The sequence below is a fragment of the Aplidium turbinatum genome, chromosome 4 (genome assembly GCF_918807975.1).
Source record: "Aplidium turbinatum chromosome 4, kaAplTurb1.1, whole genome shotgun sequence".
Lineage (NCBI taxonomy): Eukaryota > Metazoa > Chordata > Ascidiacea > Aplousobranchia > Polyclinidae > Aplidium > Aplidium turbinatum.
In genome coordinates, this window is record NC_137475.1 from 11,729,589 (window position 1) to 11,748,177 (window position 18,589).

The following is an 18,589-nucleotide window of genomic DNA, read 5'->3' on the forward strand; positions in this document are numbered from 1 at the left end:
ATCAGATAAAAGGTTGCTTAATAACTCATAATAGTGTACAGTTTGTCTTCATTATTAACATAAATATCTTACAAGTGTTTATCGTTTAGTTATAGGTTACAAAATCAGAAAGATTACTGACTGATTTATGACCAAGGCTGTTGATAGCTTGGACCCTATACCAATGAGAGCTTCGGACCGTAACCGTAAATCAAGACAATTAAAAACACACGCTCTATATCGAAAAAATACGCAATAATTTCTCCAAGTTTCTGGGCCCTTTGAAAATGTTAAGGTATCATTCCGGGCTCTGGTCTAAAAGTACCCCTGAACTCCCCTATTAACGCTACTCCTTGTGACAAAGCGCTCCTGAAACAAGCCTTCATTCCATTGCTTTGATTAAACTGTTAGAGATGACGTTTCAATTAGAACATGTTTGCGACCTAAACAACGTGTGTAATAATTACCCTTAATTGACACCCGTGCAACCGTGTCTCTACAAAAATGCGATTTGCAATTTTAAGTTTTACATCAATTCGATAGAGTTAGATGTTACAACAAGGAAACACTTTTGCCTTTAAAGCTAAGTTGGTGAAAAGCATATGATTTAACAAATAATCTTGTTGTTTCAATGTGTTCGCCAACGTTAGGCAATAGATTAGACCTTATTCCGCCCTCTTTTACACCGCGTAGAGGTCAATTTGAGGAAACAGTATTTCGCCCGCAAATTGTAGTCACTCGCAATGACAAACCATGACAGACCGACCTCGAAGTAACCCCGTCTTAACCAGAGTTCTAAACCAGAAGATGGATTGTAGCTTCAGCGCAAAAAAGCGCGTCGTTCACCTCGGTCACCAAAACATACTCCCTTGCAAGGTAACTTTATAGTTAGACAATCAACCTTGCAATTATCCGCTCGTGCGTTCACAAATAAATTTCGTGAAGCTTTCAGGTTATTTTAACACTTTCAATCCGGTCGTGAACTCGTTTGGCAATTGCTATAGTTGACGCCACATCTGCTTTTCGGAAGTGCTATTATAATTCTTCAAGCCAGCGTTGCTAGTTATAATATTACAGTGACAGTTGAATTTGTTTGACCCTAAAGACTGTTAACTGTTGAATTCAATAAAGAAAAGTTGTGTTTTGACATTGTGTTGTCTATTTTGATGATTATAAGTTGCCTACAGACATCGAATCAACGTAAAAAGGAAATAGTTATTTCATTAGAAGGAAAATAAAAACTTACTGAAGTGAATTGTAACAAAAGTAAAATAATAATTAATCAATCTTTCCCGATTGAAGTCCATAATTACATACCAAAAGCCTATGAACGGTAAACAAATTCTAAAGGATCTTGGTGAAAGTTTTGAAAAGTCTACATCTACTATACGGCATCAGATGTAAAAGTTACAAAATATTGTTTGTTGATGAGTTATTTTTTATTTACAAAAGTTGTTAAGTAATTATTTATTTTTAAAATTATATTAAATGTACTCAGAATTCAGTACATTTCTTGGTACGGCAGCTGGAATAAACGCACTTTTGATTGAACTGAAAAAGACAATTCACAGTTGGGGTGTGAGAAATCTGTGTTAACTAAACAAATAGCACTTACATTCAAACAGAGGCCTGCTCAACAAATGTACATTGTAGCACTCAATTCGATGGGAACAGGTCACAAGAAATTGACCTGAAAGGTTTGTTTGATAAGCTGCTCTAATTTACACCGGAGCAACAGCAGTAAATGTAAAAAGAAACGTTTTTACAAGGAAAATGTTTGCCAGACGAGAAAAAGGCTTCAGGAGACCAGAAGTTGTTTTTACATGTTGATTTAACGTTTCCAATCATCAGATCGCAGATTTTGCAGCTTAGACGCGACTGAGAAAGGTAAACAGAGTGACGTATGTGCTGTGATTCACTCAGCCGGACTAATATGCGTCATAGCGTGTTTTAAAATGCGGGCATTTTGGTTCGCCTAAAGTTCATAGCAAGTCGCGAGAGAAACGATTTCTTGAAGTCTCAAGAACTGGTCTATTGTAGTCGCTTGCTATCTTGGTTCTGAAGGACAGTTTTATAATGGCCGTAAACTGCCTTTTCCTTTATTGCATATTTGTTTACTTGTGCTGATAGAGTTTCTTGTTAACAGTACAGGTCAAAGGGAGAAAAATGTTCACTTTGTGACCCAGTTGTATGTAGGTTTATAGAGAGGTCACAAACGGTTAATTGACTCCCAGATAACTTTATTTAGATCGAAGATGGATACGTGCAATTATCATGTGCTGCATGTTGTCACAGCATAACAGCAAATGTTGGAATGAAATAATTGTAGGCAGCTTGAGGTTAAACCAAGTACAGTAACTATTTAATCATTTATGTTGATGACTGAGTTGAATAGGCTACTTCTTCTACTGTAATTTTCAATTGCTTAATATTTCCCAAAACAGATAGATTAGAAAAAATGGAAAGGATTTTTTTAAGGTCAAATTGGTTAGTTGGAACTTCAAATGGATTGTTGAGACGGACCAAATTTTGTCTGAGTTAGCTTTTTTGATGTCCTGTGTGACCACGTAGGCTACTGGTTGGTCAAATAATGCAATTTTATTTCTCGAAGTTTGGCCTTAGCGTACATCAACCGCAAGCGTAATAACAACGTTTGTCGCAGTTAAAAAAAATATGTTTTAACGTTTTACTAGTCGGTAAATCGGTCACTAGATTTGATATTAAGTAGAAAGAGCAGATCTTGCAACGTGACAGCAGACGTGACAGTTGTAAGGACATGTCTGTTTGAAAACGAGCCAAGAACGAAACGTCATCTTTTTAACCCTTTCATTTAAAATAAGTCATACAACTTTGAAACTTTTCAAATGTTAGGATGCTTTCAAGTTGTGCGAATAACTTAAAAGTTACAAATGCGTCATTACTCATTGCACTTGTGATGAAATGAGATAGATTTTGGAACATGTTAAAGATATCTAATCAGATTTTGCTTTACAAACAACTCTGACGCATAGCAAGGCAAGGCTTCCATGTTCAGACTTGTGTATTTAAAGATAATAGCAAAGGACATGGACAATGAATATATCTATATGTTAATCGAATACTTTTAGTTGCCGTAACGTTTTGGACTGTTAATCGATGTAAGAAGTAACTTTGACCGTCGAGTCTTAGCCTAGAGCAAATATAAACATGTTTTTTATTGCTCATCTTCTTATGTCTGGGAGTTGTACTTTTTCTGTCAATTTTCTCCCATAAATACAATGTTGTTTAGCAGAATTCCATACTCTTTGCCGATACAGAGTTTAAATTCTTTTTGCGCTAGATAAGGGCTAATTTTTTTCTCAAGTTTATAACTTTGTCAGCTGTACGTTTTATAGTAAAACTTCTAATAAAGTTGAATCTATTATAGTTTTTACACTTCCTGTAACCAGTATCATTTTTCACTTTAGGAGCATTAAAAAGAAATTTTATTTGGACAAATTAAACTTTTTCAAGAAACTTAATTCAAGAACAAACCAATATTTTCGTTTCGAATACCTGTAAGCTATGCTTTGAAGAATCAGTACGTAAGATCAAGCAGTTTTGAACCAATTCTAAACTCCTTTCTGAGATTCGTGTACGTTTCTTTTCCAGCTTACAAAAAAATCATTTTGTCTGAACTTCGAAACAATACCATGATAAATTTTACGTTTATCCCAAAGAAAAGTCTTTTTCGTTTTCATCAGCCCTGGGATAAATGTTATTCTCAGTTTTAGTATAGAGATTTTAGACTTTAGAGACATTGTTCAAAAGCAGAGGCAAAAACTTAAAGCGGAATTGTTTCTCTAAGAGTCTAAGCGATGTTAGAAAAATTTGAAAAACAGGTATAGGCGATATTTAGTTGCCGCAGTTCGCAACAAACCTAATTGCTCGCACGAGGATAATTATTACGATTTCGCCAAAACAAAATAAGTGTTTCCAAACACATGATTTAATTTATAACTAAAACTAGAATGTGTTGTTTTTGGTGTTGTTCACAACTTATACTACTTTAGAATTTTAATTGTCGCGAGAATGACTCAGCTCTGAGTTTCTGCATTCAAATATTTTTAAAATAATCATCAATTTTAAATTTGAGCTTGCCAAAAAATTTCGAAAAAAACTTTTTCTTGGAAATGTCAACAGCCATCTTTATTTCACCGAGACAAATCGTCAAGTTTTTGATTGACAAAAATATGATTTTAAAAGCTGATTGTATTACATTTAGTCTTATGCAGGTGCCCGGTTCTCAGGTAATTTAAAACCGAAATAGATTTGGTAGCACCAACTCGAGCAAAAACAGCGCATTTATCTTATTTATCAACTTCACCTGAGAGTTCTGACCAGCTAACTCGGAACAAAGAGGCACGGTTTTTGCCTGTTTTACCTTCAATTATGACATCATATTACAAAGACCTTTCAGTCTAGCAGACGAGTTTGTTCTTCAAAACATGATTTTAAGAAGCTAACCACAGGCAAGGTAAAATTACAAAAGCTTAAAATAATCGTCTCCGTCAATCAGTTTGTTTTATGCTCAATGATGTTAAATTAACGTCAGTTTTGAAAATGCGTTACGCTTGACCCTACAAAAGAAAATTGACCGTTTTTTGACATCTCGAATAGAAAGTCATGTTTGCACGAAGCTGCCATCATAGTACGATGGGCTCTTTGCCTCAACCTTATATCTAACAGTGTTTAGAACAAATTATATTTGGGTCAAATAAAACCAGGATAAAAAGATTTTATATCAAAATATAACTTTAATTCACTCGTTGAGCATTAGTTAGTCCAAACAACTGTTTCAAGTCCATGACACAAAAGTTACTTATTTTAAATTTTACAGCGTTTTCTAAATTCTTAGATTCTTGTGCGTTTCGATTTCACTTCAATAATCGAGTTTACGAGAAGACGAAATTACATAGATGTTGAAATGATTCAAAATAAAAAATAAAATATGCGAAAGACTTTTTTTTAAACTGGCGTTGTTTGCATTAAAATGCGTATTTTGTTTACACATAACATTTTAAAATTCATTTGATTTTGAAGAAAGCACTTTTACGGTCACGAATTCTCTAATTAAAAAACTTATACAAGTAACTTAAATTGACTAATTTTAGTCAAGATGCCTAATGAAGCCCAACTGCGCTTTTTCTTGGAAAATAAGTAGAGAGATTTGCGAACAGAACAAGTATCGTCTTGAGGTTTTCAAGCAAACATAATTCAAAAAAAATTTTTAAACAAAAATTTGATAAATTTTAAACAAAAATTTGTTTTTCTGCAAAATTCTTATGTTTTTGTTGGCAAATTCTTTTATAAAAAAAAATTTTGTTTCGTTTTAAATCGATTTTTACGTTTTCTCAACGCCCGTAGACTTCAAGAAAACGTTTCGTTTACTTACTGAAAGTGAGCTATTGATATCACATTTTCAAGTTTATGGTGGAAAATGTTGGTGCGGCGTGTGAAAGAAGAAAAATATCTGCAATTATAACCCGTCGTTTATTGTAGCATACGGCAGTGGTGCAATGGAAAGGGTATGGCTTATTGAAAGTTCACCATTAGGTCATGCCCTTCCGTCGGGAAGCGAATTTCTGCTTCTGTCATTGAAAGAAGGTTATTGTTGGCTGACAACAAACTGGATATTAAACCGATCCCACAATGGAGTTCGATTAGCTTCAAGTGAGCTTCATGAAAGCATCACAGAACTGCACAATTCCTTCAAGCAACTTAAGTTGTCTGAAGAAATATTTTTTAATGTTTTTACAAAAGCAGTTTTCATGAAATGAATTGTAGATAGTCTGCAGTAAACTGATGCCTTTGCTGTATTTGAACAGATTATATCACAGAAAAATATACTGCAACTGTATTTATTATAGCGAAGTTAATAAAGTTTATTATTTTGATATGACAATGGACTGCATGGTAATGGATCAAGTCTATGCTAATGTAACTGGACAATGTTGCAAACAACATTACCAACACCAGGTATGATTAATTTTCCCAGCGCCTTGTACCCGTATTTTGTTAACGCAAATTTATTTTGGCATTCAACCAGTCTATCAAGCAACTAGTATCATTAATTCATCATTTAACAATGCTAAATTTACGAAAAAACGCTTGATTAATGAACTTTGTCTGCATTTAAATTGCGTTCGTGACAAAGAAATCTTCAAGTTCCAGTCATATCCAACAACAAGAAAACTTGATATTTTCTAAGACATTTGAAATTAAGCCAAAGTTTTATTGTTTGTTATTTAATCACGTTATTGTTTCACTTATCTCTTTGACACAATTGCATTTGCGACGCTAAAACTTTAGAGAAACGTTCAAGGTTTGTGTTACTATGTTAGACTTGCTTTTTTCTACGTTTTTAAATCAGTGTTTACATTTTCAGCAATCTGGGTCCATTTTATCGCCGACGAGTTATGGAAACACTGCCTTTGCTATCCCAGCACATTACAAGGCTCTTGAAGCCATAGGTTTTTCCTGGGACCCCATACCAAGTGAGCAGCAATTACACTTATCAATGGTAAAACTGGGTCGATAAATCGTCCCTGATAGTCAAATAACTATTGTCACATGAATTTGCCATTTTATTTGGGTAGTACCAGGCTCCTGCCTTACAAAAATTTGAACAAGAATTCTAAATTTGGCCTTCCTCAAAAAAGAAGATGTAGCTTTGCGCAGAACAAGCTGATTAGGCTATATTTCAATAAAAGGTTTTTAGTGAGTTTTTTAATGCATCAGCGGACCAAAGGGTGTCTTGCAGCAAAAACTGGGAAAGTCCGATACAAAAATGAAAACTTGCTAGTTAAAGCGATTTTCTGGTTATTTTAATTCTGCTTCAAAAAATCTGAAATTTTTTTAAAGCTTTGTCAAAATATATTGATTTTTTCTATTTCAAATTGAGAGTTGTATTTTTATTAGAAGCACATGACTTTTATTAGTAGCCTGCACATTTTTTTATTAGAAAAATTCCAATCAAACAAATCTTTCTGGAATGTTCGACTTCTTGCAAATTAATTCCAAAACCAAACGATGATTTTTTGTCGAAAAATCTTAAGCTGTTATGTTGGAATCGGTTCTTCTCAAGTTTCATGATATTGGTGCATTTTTGCTGTTTCTTAAACAGTGCACTATTACAAAGCAAAACCAGGTATCAAAATTGCACTTTGTCATTAACCACTAATGCAACGTTTCTTAACCGGGGGTGCTAGCACCCCTTGGGGGTGCTGGAATAGACTGTAGGGGGTGCTAAATGCAGGCAGTATAATATCAAAAAAATGCCATTTTACTTTTCTGCATTTTTTCGTCTTTCTGCCAGTATCAGCTGTTGTCATATCAATGATTGCTGTTTCGAAGTAACCTAGGCCTACATGATTTGTTGTTATTGTAGTCATCTCCCAGTCAAGTACGCAAACTGATCCTGAGTAGTTTGTGCGAACTTACCTGGTGGGTGCTTTGTTGTAATATAGTTGCTCACCTCTCGCTTCTAGCAACCACCATGGCAAAATACGTTCCCACAAATCACTCATATCCAGAGTGGATACAGCAGCCCTTCTTGGCAGACATGAGTGATGATAATAGACTAAAGAAGGAGCTGATTGACATGCAGGTGAATCAGAGTTGTCGGACAAAATTTCGTCCTTCCTCTTGCTGATTACTGGTGTGATCAGTTGACAGCATATCCTGCATTGGCACGAGCAGCATTGGAATTGATCGTTCCATCTCCGACTACCTACCTGTGTGAAAAGGCGTTCTCCGCCATGCTCCAAATCAAAACAATTGGCCGGAATCGCTTTCAACATGGGTTGCTCCACGATATGAGAGTGGCTTTGACCAACACGAAGCCTCGAATAGAGAAATTAGTCACACATAAGCAACAACAGAATCACATTGATACATGTGTAACTAGTTATCCAGCTGAGTAACTTAAGTATGCTGAAGTTTTTCCATGTTGTTTCACTATTCTCGGGTTTTCCTATTTCTTTTGTCACCATTGACGACAGTAGTTTTGAAGAATAAACAAAATGATCAATTTGTACGTCGCTTTCCTTTCAATAGTGCAGGCCAAAGTTTAATGGTGGCGCCAAAATTTTGACATGCTTTTTGACCTCTGGCAGTATATTTTGTATTTTTTTGTCGCCTAACAAACTGTGCTGTTGTTTTAAGAGAGTTGAGTCGCTTACATATGGTTATAATTGAATTACTGTTGGTGAATGAAAGTCAAATACCAAATCTTGAATCAACTTCGTTAAAACAACTGCACAGTTTGTTTAACAACAAGAGACTTCATTACAAAATATATCGCCAGCGATCGGAAGGCATGTCAAAATTTCGGCCTCTACTCAACTTTTGGTCGGCACTGTAGCAGTATGTCAACGATAGTTAGGGGGTGCTAGACTGTTCAGGCCTGTTTACAGGGGTGCTAGAGTCAGAAAAGGTTAAGAAACGCTGCACTAATGTAATAGATTTGCGACTTATGGTACAATGCCGGTAGTTGCCCATCTTTGCAATCTGTTTATGAGAATAGAATTCGATCTCTTGTTTCAATTTTTAATGTAACGCCATAGTTTGATATGTAACTTATTATCATACAAAGTTTGAAAATTGTTCAAACTTGGTGTCATTTTGTTTGCCAATAGCCAGAGCCCAACTGTTTGAAAACATATTTAAATATCAAAATAAAGTTACTTTACTTCAAAGCTGGCTGTGCCGTAGCCTAGCCTACACTTGCGAATAATAGCCTTCCGAATAATAGCCTAGCCTACTCTTCCAAACACAAGTAGGCGTCCGTAATTGGATTCGAAATGGTGTAACACTATACTTATACCAGCAGAAGTGCAAAGATTTTCCTACGCAGGTTAAGCATGGATCTAATGTAATTGAACTTTTGTTTTTCAAAACTATAACTTATAAAAACAGGTTGACAATAACCTTGAAACATCATCTGGTTTAGTATTTTTCATATCACAGACAACTTTTTTTTATATCGAGTCCCGACCCTTATCAAGATATGACCAAACTGGTGTCATAATTACTATGGCCGCGGGTATTTCCTTTGTTTTGGATAAATGTAACAAATTCATAGACAGTCTCGTACCTTGCGTAGGTGTAATGCTACAACTTTCAGCTATGGAAGTTGCTAAAAAGTCCTCAAGAACGCCATAAACGTATCATGACGTAACACTAAATCTTATCGATAATTTTTTTTCCATTTTCAAAAGCGAATTTATCAAAATCTTGTGAGACAAGAAATCTACACCAAATCAATCTTTTTGTTGCTCTATATCTTTTTTGAGCACATTATGAAGATATTAAGCTGGATGCTTTTTAAAGCAACATTGTTCACCAACTAGACTTATTTTGTCGTACGCAGCGATATACAGTAGCATTGCACGAGGAAATAATTATCGGTAAAAGTGAAAATCAACGCTTCCTTCAATGGCACTTCTATTTCACTGAAGATTGTGAACTTGAAATAAAAACTGCCCTTTAAATTTATGATTTTTAATTTATTGTAAAAATTTGAACATTACTAAGCTGTAAGTCAAAGAAGTCTTGATAAAGCAAGAGTTAACGATGAAAAAATGCGATGAAGCCACTCAAAACAACAAAATATTAGAAGAAAAATGGACGTGAAGAAATGTGAAAAAAGGCACTAACTCAAATCTCCCCAGCTGCTATAATAGACTATGGAACCCTTAAAAACAACAAAGCAATTTTTCCATGCTTTTGGCTGTTAGAAATTATGTTTTTCCAATACATCTAACAAACATGTATTTTGTTCGTATTTAATTTTCTTGTCATTTAAACTGAGATACACGAACTTCAAAGGCCACACCTTGGTTTAAGCATATGAAGCACGCTTTACAACATGTTCCTATTTCGCACTTCTTCGTTAATGTGAAAGCGCATCGTATTTTACATTTTTCAACAGTTGCTCTGTATGCCACTGTCTGTATAATGTCACGAGGTCTGAATGCCATCTTTATATGCTGATTTGTCGCTTCTGACGTTGTTTCTGCATCAAAATTCTGGAAGTTTGTCACAGTCGTAAAAATGTCAGCTGTGACCTGAGCATGACTTTTCTTTCCACTGTTTTGATGTAGGGCCGTTAGCCTCTGTGTACTTTTGCCCTGGTACATTTCAATGGCATCGCATAGGACAGAGCAGTACTTGCCGGACTGCATAATTACGAAGTATTGATTAATCTTTGTAATTAAATTAAGCGTTGAACAAGAAAATGACTGCAGATTGCTTTTTAGCTAATAAAATATGCTTTACACAGACCAAAATTGCTTTTACTAAGTCATTAGAGCGGGAATCATTGTTCAGTTAAAAGAATTAATAAAATAACTCATACCATACACTGTATCTTTATCGACTGAAGGAAAATATTTTGCAGATTTTTGTCAGTTGGTGCGCTTCAAATTAATTAAAATGATTTATATTACAATTCTGAAAAGTAACCAGTTCAATAAATTTCAATGCTTTCATATTGCTTTCGTCTAATCGTTGTAAAGAATGTCAAGGTTATGACAGAAAAAGTCGACCTTCAAAATAAGTTGAAGACTTTTTTAACGCAAAGTGTCGTCCTTTTGGTTTACGTTGAACCGGCAAATGTCTAAGCGTCAGCCAGATATGAGATACCTCGACACTTTAACTTCTGATAACTCAAACAAACGCAAGTGTTACCGTTCTGTCATTACTTATTATCTTTTTCAGCGTCTCAGTCTGATTCTGTCAGTTGCTGCTCCAGTGGAACAACATCCGATTACGAGCACGGTGGTTCTCTTCCTTCCCCAGAGTCTCCTCTTCCTCCACGGGTTTACAAGCCATGTTTTGTATGCGGAGATCGTTCATCGGGATACCACTATGGCGTTGCTTCTTGCGAAGGGTGCAAGGTGAGATCAGAGCTTAGAGATTCCGAATGGGGCGTCGTGACGCACTAGTGCGTCGTTTTGAGTTGATGTGCAGTGTTAGTAGGTTGTAAGCTAGCGCAAATTGGAAATCACCAAATTAAGCTGCAGGCGAATCTAATTTAATGATTTTGATCACTGCGTGTTATAGTTTCGTAATTTTTTTATGTTTTGTTGGCCACTATGCAATTACCGTATAAGGCACGCCCATACTGTAGGCCTGCATCATGTCAGGTTTACACCTGTTTTTGTCAATGATAAGGAAGTTCATTATAAATATGACCCCCGATGCTTTCCCAGTGATCTCTGCTTTGGATTATTTGAAGGACATGAACTTTTCTGAAACTAAATTCGTAATTTATTTTTAGCAGCAAGTTTCACAACATCATAAAACGTGATCCTGTTTGACCGAGTTAAAACTGTAAAACTCTAAAATTAAAAAGGCTAATTGCCAAGAATAGAGTTTAACGAAAGAACATCCAAAAGGACTTGATGTGATGACCCTGAGAAGAAAAAAAAACAAAGTTGTTTTCTAGAGGTCATTGATTGGTCATTACAAAAAGCGTCATTACAAAATGTTTCAGCTGTAACAACAATGTAAATATCCATTTAAGCCAGCTAATATGTTTTTGGCTGTGCTATATCATGGCTGACGACATTTAAAACATATACCACTATTCATTTTTTCATTTTTAGGGCTTTTTCCGCAGAAGCATTCAAAAAAATGTTCAATACACTTGTCAGCAAAGCAAGAGTTGCGCAATAACTAAAATGACAAGAAGCAGATGTCAATTCTGTCGCTTGCAAAAATGCCTTGCTGTTGGAATGCTCCGTGAATGTGAGTAAACTCATGGATTGTAATTGCACGAATACCACTGGTTGTTTTTGTTGGGTGCACGCCATGTGAGACATTTTCTTAATCCAGCCATTTTTTTTACAATATGATAGCCTATATTTTTTCCAAAAAAAAGAACAAAGTTGCTATTTTCTTTTGATGCCGTGTGTTTTCTCCATGTTAAACGACGTGTCATTTATATTTCATTAGCTGTAAGAAACGAACGAAGAAAACGAAGAGGAAAGGAAAAAAAAGTTTCTAATCCTGACAACAACAAAGTACCTTGTTCTTCCGTGATTATTCCTGACCATGTTGAAGAGCTTATCCGAGTAATGGCCTCAGCCCATACCAGCACTTCTCCAAGTTTAAAGACCATAGAAAAATTCAGAACGGTAATAAAACCTTTTTGCAAGTTTTGAATAATGTGAATGCAAATCTGTTCGTAACGAGGACTTGTGTGGTGTTACAAGCTTATTACAAGTTTGTTGATGCAATCGGAGCAATTTTCTTATTCAAATAATACTTTGTCACAAAGTTATTCAGGTTTTGTTACTTTTTACGACCACTCCTTTACCTTGGGAAGGTCATGCTTGTTCAAATCTAGTGTCAACAACGTATCAAGTCAGAAGTTATTTGCAAATGTGTCTGCTTTTTTTTATCAATTTTGGCCGTGCTTGAACATCATTAGCAAGGCTATCTACTTCAGAAGAAACTCAACGCTAATTTGTGTCTTGTTCAAGCCAAATGAGATAGCATCGAAATGTAAATTGTAGTTATTAGAAATGGAACGGATATTCTGTATGTTTGTTTTTACCATGCCCTGACATGAAATGAAAGTTGTTTACGCTGAGTTTGAGTGGGTGTTTTACAAAGAAACGATGTAGGAAAACGTAGCGTAATCACAACAACAGTTGAAAGGTAACGGGCAAAACGAAGGACGTCTATCGGTTCAACGTTTGAGGTCTTCTGAGGGTCTCTTACAAACCTCACTACTGCCAATACTTTGTGTTTTTTTTTCAAACAAAATGTCAAGCTTGCTATCACATGAGGTATTCAATATCAACATATAAGCTTGGCAATATACACGGCACATGAACATGGTCTGTGAGTAAATGGAGTATATTTTTTACAAATGTCAACTATCTTATCGCAGAACGAGTCACCAATAACGATAAACATCGGGTCTATCAACATGGACTTGTGGAGCCAGTTTTCCGAACGATCGACCAAATGCATTGTGAAAATAGTTGAGTTTGCAAAGCGCATTCCCGGCTTTCTGGAGTGCACCATCGCCGACCAAATAACTCTCATAAAAGCGGCCAGTATGGATGTTTTGGTAAGTTTATTGTTTTCTTTTTCCTGCGTGAAGTAGTAATCTTTATGCTGATTTTAGCGATAAGTGTTTTTATAAGTCCGGTTGGCCACAACGTGCAGCTTAATTGCATTTAAAAACTTCCGTTTTTGTGAATAAAACCTTTAGTCTACTTAGTACTTACGCCACTTATCGTATTGTATGCTGCTCATGCGATGGTTGAAGTCTTGAGTCGTTCAATCTCACATTTCTACGTACTGTAGCCTACTTTTAAAAACTATATTTTCACAATTTTAGCTGGTTTTTCAATGACATATCTTCTGCTTAACAGGTTCTTCGTTTGTGCTCTCGATTTCACTCTGGTGACGACACGATGACGTTTTCTGACGGACTAACCCTAAATAGAAACGAAATGCAGAATTGTGGCTTCGGGCCAATCACTGAAGCTGTGTATAATTTTGCCAAGAACTTGCTTCCGTTGAATCTTGACGATGCTGAGATCGGGATCTTGTGTGGGATTTGTATAATCTGCGCAGGTGAATTTGGTTTTTGATTCGACACAGATTTTCACAGCAAATGAAACGAATATTAAACAATGTCATTTTTAGAGTTAATTATATTTTTGGGATTCAGTTTTTTTGTTTTTGCACTCAACCAAGCCATATTAAGGATAAAGAAGTGCATTGTTTTGACAAATAATTTTCCACTGTGCAATCTTTAGATTAGTAGATCATTTCTAGATCATTTTTTGTAGTCACGGATCATTGTCGAAGAACTATCAAGTTTCGGACCTCTAAACTTTCTATAGTCACCCCAGAGCTCTAAAGTTGCAATATTTGGAAAATTGTCTGCAAATACCTATACAAAATTTAGCGCCTTTTCTTGAAATCAATAAAGACTCCGTTTTAAATTTTATGGACTCACAAAGTGCGCACGACAGATTAAAAAACCACTGCTCTAATTTGTAACATCTAGAGCAGCAGTTTCCACCGTATGGTTGATAAAAACTTTTAAGAGGGGTTTGTTAATGAAATATTGTTATATACAATTTACTAAAATTTATAAACTGAACTTCATTTTTTGATAGTAATTTTACTAAGCTTTTACTCAGCTGGCGGTGGGATGGCGCAGCTGGTAAGGCTCTCGCTTTCCAATCATGCAATCCTGGTTCGACTTCCGGCTTATGCTGGTTGTTGACAAGTACCTCTCACCTCTACCCAGAGTGCATTAAATTGGGTGGGCGTAGTTGCTGAAGGAAAAGCGGTCGAAAAAAAGGAACTGGCCACCCTACTCTCGTTAGTGCCGAAGGCTTAGTATAATGAGAACCTTATATTTTCATCTCCGGATGCTTGGATCAAGCATGAGACTCACCAATCATTAAGCGTCAATTTTCGCACTTGACAGTCCATAGGCTTGATAGTTCGTTGTAAGACTGGCTATGCGTGACTACAAAAAGTTGAGACCCATTGGCCAAACGCGTTGTCAATGTCAAAGATATGCAGAAGAGGCAGTAAAATCTTTTTTTAGACTTTCTAATGTAAAATTATAGCCAATTTATAAAGCTGGATTTTTTTTGTTGGATCTGTGTGGGCCTAACTATTATACTATATACAATATGTAAAATATGAGAAAAGTAGCATACTTTGTGTAGCAACACACAATGTGCGTTGTTATCAAACCTGACAATGAACAAAATGAGAAGAGCTTAAATAGTTAAGTGTCATTATAAGGTCAGTTTGCCAAAAGTTAAAAGTTATGTTATTGAATCTTTTGTGTCCTCTTATCAGCAATCTAAAACAAATTGCTTTCAGATCGACCAGATCTCGAAGAACCAGAAAAAGTCGAAAAACTTCAAGAACCGTTGCTTGAAGCTCTTCGCCTTCACAGCAGAAAAAAAAGACCTAATTCCCCACAGATTTTTCCAAAATTACTAATGAAAGTTGCTGACCTAAGAACTATAAGTTTAAGAGGTAAGAAGATGTTGACACTTTATTTTGTAGGGTACTCGGTTTTGTGGTGTTCGGTTTTGGTAGTGCTTGACTCTTGACAGCTACCTAGCGGGAATCTACTTATATCCTACAAACTGTGAAGGCTTTCTCCTGGCAAAAGCTGTCACGAGCAGTTGCTGCTGTGTGCTATAATTGCAGTATCTTCAAGACTTCATAAAAATTAAAGTGAAGATTATTTTTAAATCATGATAATTCCAAATTCAGTTTTGTCCCAATTCTTGGTGTGACAGATTATTTCCTTGCAGCGATTGTCTTCACCGATTTTCTCCAATACAATCGTCTATTTTCTCCATAGGCCACTCGTTATGTTTTCCAAAGTTTCATTTTTTCTCACTTTTATGAGAATGCGTCAAGAACATAGTGACATAACCTGCAATTTAGTGATGTTTTGCAGAAAGCATCAACTGGGCAGCTTGTCAAACTATCAGTTACTTAACTGTGATTTATTTCATATTTTTCAGGGGCTGAACGAGCGGAATCGATTAGTATGGAGATCCCATCGGGCAACATGCCTCCTCTTATTTCAGAAATGTTGCTTAGAGGAGATTATTAGCAAAAACACAATCGACAAAATACACAAATTTGCGTAGGAAAAGATTGCCCCGAGAAATCAAGGGTTTGCTTCTCAGTTTCCAAGGAACACCGCAGAATTATGATATTGTAATCTACACTTCATTTGTCTGGTCGCGTAGTTTGATAGACGTCTGTTGTCTATACGTGTAATGATTTTGGGCCAGATTTGTGGCCAGTATAAACAGCATTTAGGTTGCCTATGGTAACCCATTACAAATGAAGATTTAAATTATGGGTCGTCTTTGTTTGAATTGCATTTCTTCCTCTCTAAAACTAAAGGGGTATAGGTTACTTTTTTTTATCCTAAATAGGGGTATTGACTCCAATTACTGTTCAGCATGCGAACCTTGCTTAGGTCGTGCTGTTCTTCTTGATCTTCTTATTTTGGAAAGTAAAAGACAAGTGCCGTCTTTCATATGATCTGAAGTCTTTTCCTTTACTTTCGTAATTTATATGAATAACTTGCCTCTTTTTCGTTAAATCAGTCTTGATGACCTTACAAAGACAGAAGGCTCCACACAGGCAAAGGAAATGTCAAGAACAAGTTCCGATAAGTTATTTTCACATAAAGACAACTTCAAATTCGCCACTTCCTGGCTGAATCAAACCAAGCTATTGACTGAACTAGGACATTGTTGTAGTTGATGTTACTTTTCTTGCTTTTTTTGTATTTGTAGCGTGCAACCTACGTTTGTTATTGTTATCGTGAGCAGTTATTTCATGTTGGAATTACACGACGCACTATTCATGTTTATTGAATGTTGAATTGATGTGGTCTACAATGGAGAAAATATTTTAGTTGTTGTGAAAAATTGTGAGAGAGAGACTTCAAAATAAGGCTTATTAGAAAGTAGAGGTTAATTTCAATGTGAGAAGAACGAGGCTGGTGTGTTGTATGGCTTTGCAACCTACCGGCTACCAGCTAACGCAGTGGGAAGGGTCTGTGAATCTCATGAAAGTCCGTAGAAAGTTTAAGAGCCACTAATCTCAACACAGCATTCCTCTCGCGACATCTTTTTGTTTTATTTCTTACTATCATGAAACTCATTTGTTTGCGAAAATTTATGCAAGCCAAGTTATATTATCATACCAGCTTTGGTAGTTGGTAGCATGTTTCATCGCAGCCCCATAAGATATTGCACACGAAGATATCGACATGATATCACATTACACAAAAATCCAAAACGATTAATGATGTAAAAAAAACAGTTATCCCATTCATTTGTACTTGTTCGTACTGCGTTATTGAGTGTTTTGAAGTGAAAAACCGTTTTCGTATCTTATTAGCTGTTATGTAGCTTACTGTTAATAACTGTTCTGTCTAAACCAGGGGTCACCAACCTTTTTTGCATGCGGGCCACTTTAGCATTAAGGAGAGCTGTGGCGGGCGCACTAGTAATATTTTGGTAGGTTGACTATTATGCTAGAAAAAGAACGCATTTCGTACCCTGTATCCAGCGTTACATGTTGTTAATATTTATCTTAGAATACCGCGGCAACAAAATTAGTCGAACAACGCTACTGCCAGGCCAAGCTTCTTTAACAACACTTTTGACTTCTTTAACAATGTCTAATAAACGAGGCCACTTGTTTTGCGCACATGTAGTGAGGCGAGCGGTTTCATCAGAATATTCATCGCCAAGCTAGAGTGGTGTCGTCACTTCGCTTCACAAAAAATATCTTGCAATTAACAGTTTCAGTTATCAAGGAAGTGTTTGACACATCGCAATACAGGCAACAATAGTGACCTGCAAACATATCAGTAAAAAATAGGCTCAAATAACAGGGAGAAAAAATACAGGCACCATGAAACAAATGCTTGTGGAAATCACCGAAAAAACGTTTCTATCGTAACTCATGAACAGTGCTTCCTTTAAAAAAGCAATGAATTGGTTTTTCATCCTTTTTGTGAGCGTCTCTAAAACCGTCTTTCTTTGATGATTATTAGACAACTGTCACTTGCGGTGCTTATCAGCATGGCAAGAATTGTTGATCAACAACATTCTGCAGTAGTAAGCTAAATATTTTCATATTACAACCAAAAGAAGTGTTTAAATTTATATATAATATTTTGCCAATTTATTATAAATTGAGTTGGCACACCGACCTATTTTGCCAACAAAAACTTGCATAAAGGGAACACTGATCAATGCTCATGAAACACAATAACGGTGAAACGCACAATAGTGTTTATGACATTTACAAGCTTAAAATAAGCAACCCTATGCTCACAGACAATTTCGAAATTCGAAAACAGACGTTTTAATCAACCGCTGGGACAGTGTGGCTGAACATCGCATTGAAATAACTTTAAGCGACCCCCACCTAGAACTACAATCTGATTGGTCGGTCGGTTAAATCGTATGCAAAGCGAAAATATGCTTCCCGGAAAGTATTTTTTGCCTTCATGCTCTTTAACTCCTCAAGAAAAGTACTTTTGGTTATACTTGTACCTTGTACGCAGTGGCGTAGCAACGCAGTATGCCGCCCTTGGATTTTTGCACGAAACGCCGCCCCTACTCCCCCTGACACCGTCGTAAAAGCTAATTAAAATTCCACACAACAGAAGAATAAAAGCAGTTTTGTTTAATTTTGTTGAAAGTTCAAAATAAAACCACTTCTTACTCAGACAGCTGAAGGATTCTTTGTCTCCTTTAATTACTCTAATCGCTGGCTTGAATGGCCTTTCTTTATTCTGAAACCTTTCGGGTTCTAGTTTGATCATCTCAACTCTCATGTTATGAGTTAATGTTTCTGGCCAAGTAGTCACATCGTTATAAGAATAATAGATAGCATCTGTTTCAGGGCTGGATTTAGCTGATGGGGGGCCCGGGCACTTTTAGATCGGGGGCTCCCGTGCAAAAACCACTTCTACGTCTACAGCAGCATTAATCCAGCACTGCACAGCATTTTGCAGAAACTTCAATGGCTATAAAAAAACAACAGA

The 18,589-nt window shown here is 36.1% G+C and overlaps 1 protein-coding gene across 1 annotated transcript; it reads left to right on the forward strand.

Moving 5' to 3' along the window:
• The first annotated feature begins 5,842 nt into the window (after positions 1–5,842).
• On the forward strand, positions 5,843–16,396 carry LOC145768219 (retinoic acid receptor alpha-like). Its single transcript, XM_082579706.1, has 9 exons — positions 5,843–5,976; positions 6,386–6,494; positions 10,720–10,898; positions 11,610–11,751; positions 11,959–12,140; positions 12,902–13,084; positions 13,392–13,596; positions 14,872–15,030; positions 15,531–16,396. Exons 1-9 carry the CDS (start codon positions 5,896–5,898, stop codon positions 15,620–15,622), a joined length of 1,332 nt encoding a protein of 443 aa, XP_082435832.1. The 5' UTR covers positions 5,843–5,895; the 3' UTR covers positions 15,623–16,396.
• Positions 16,397–18,589: the final 2,193 nt, after the last annotated feature.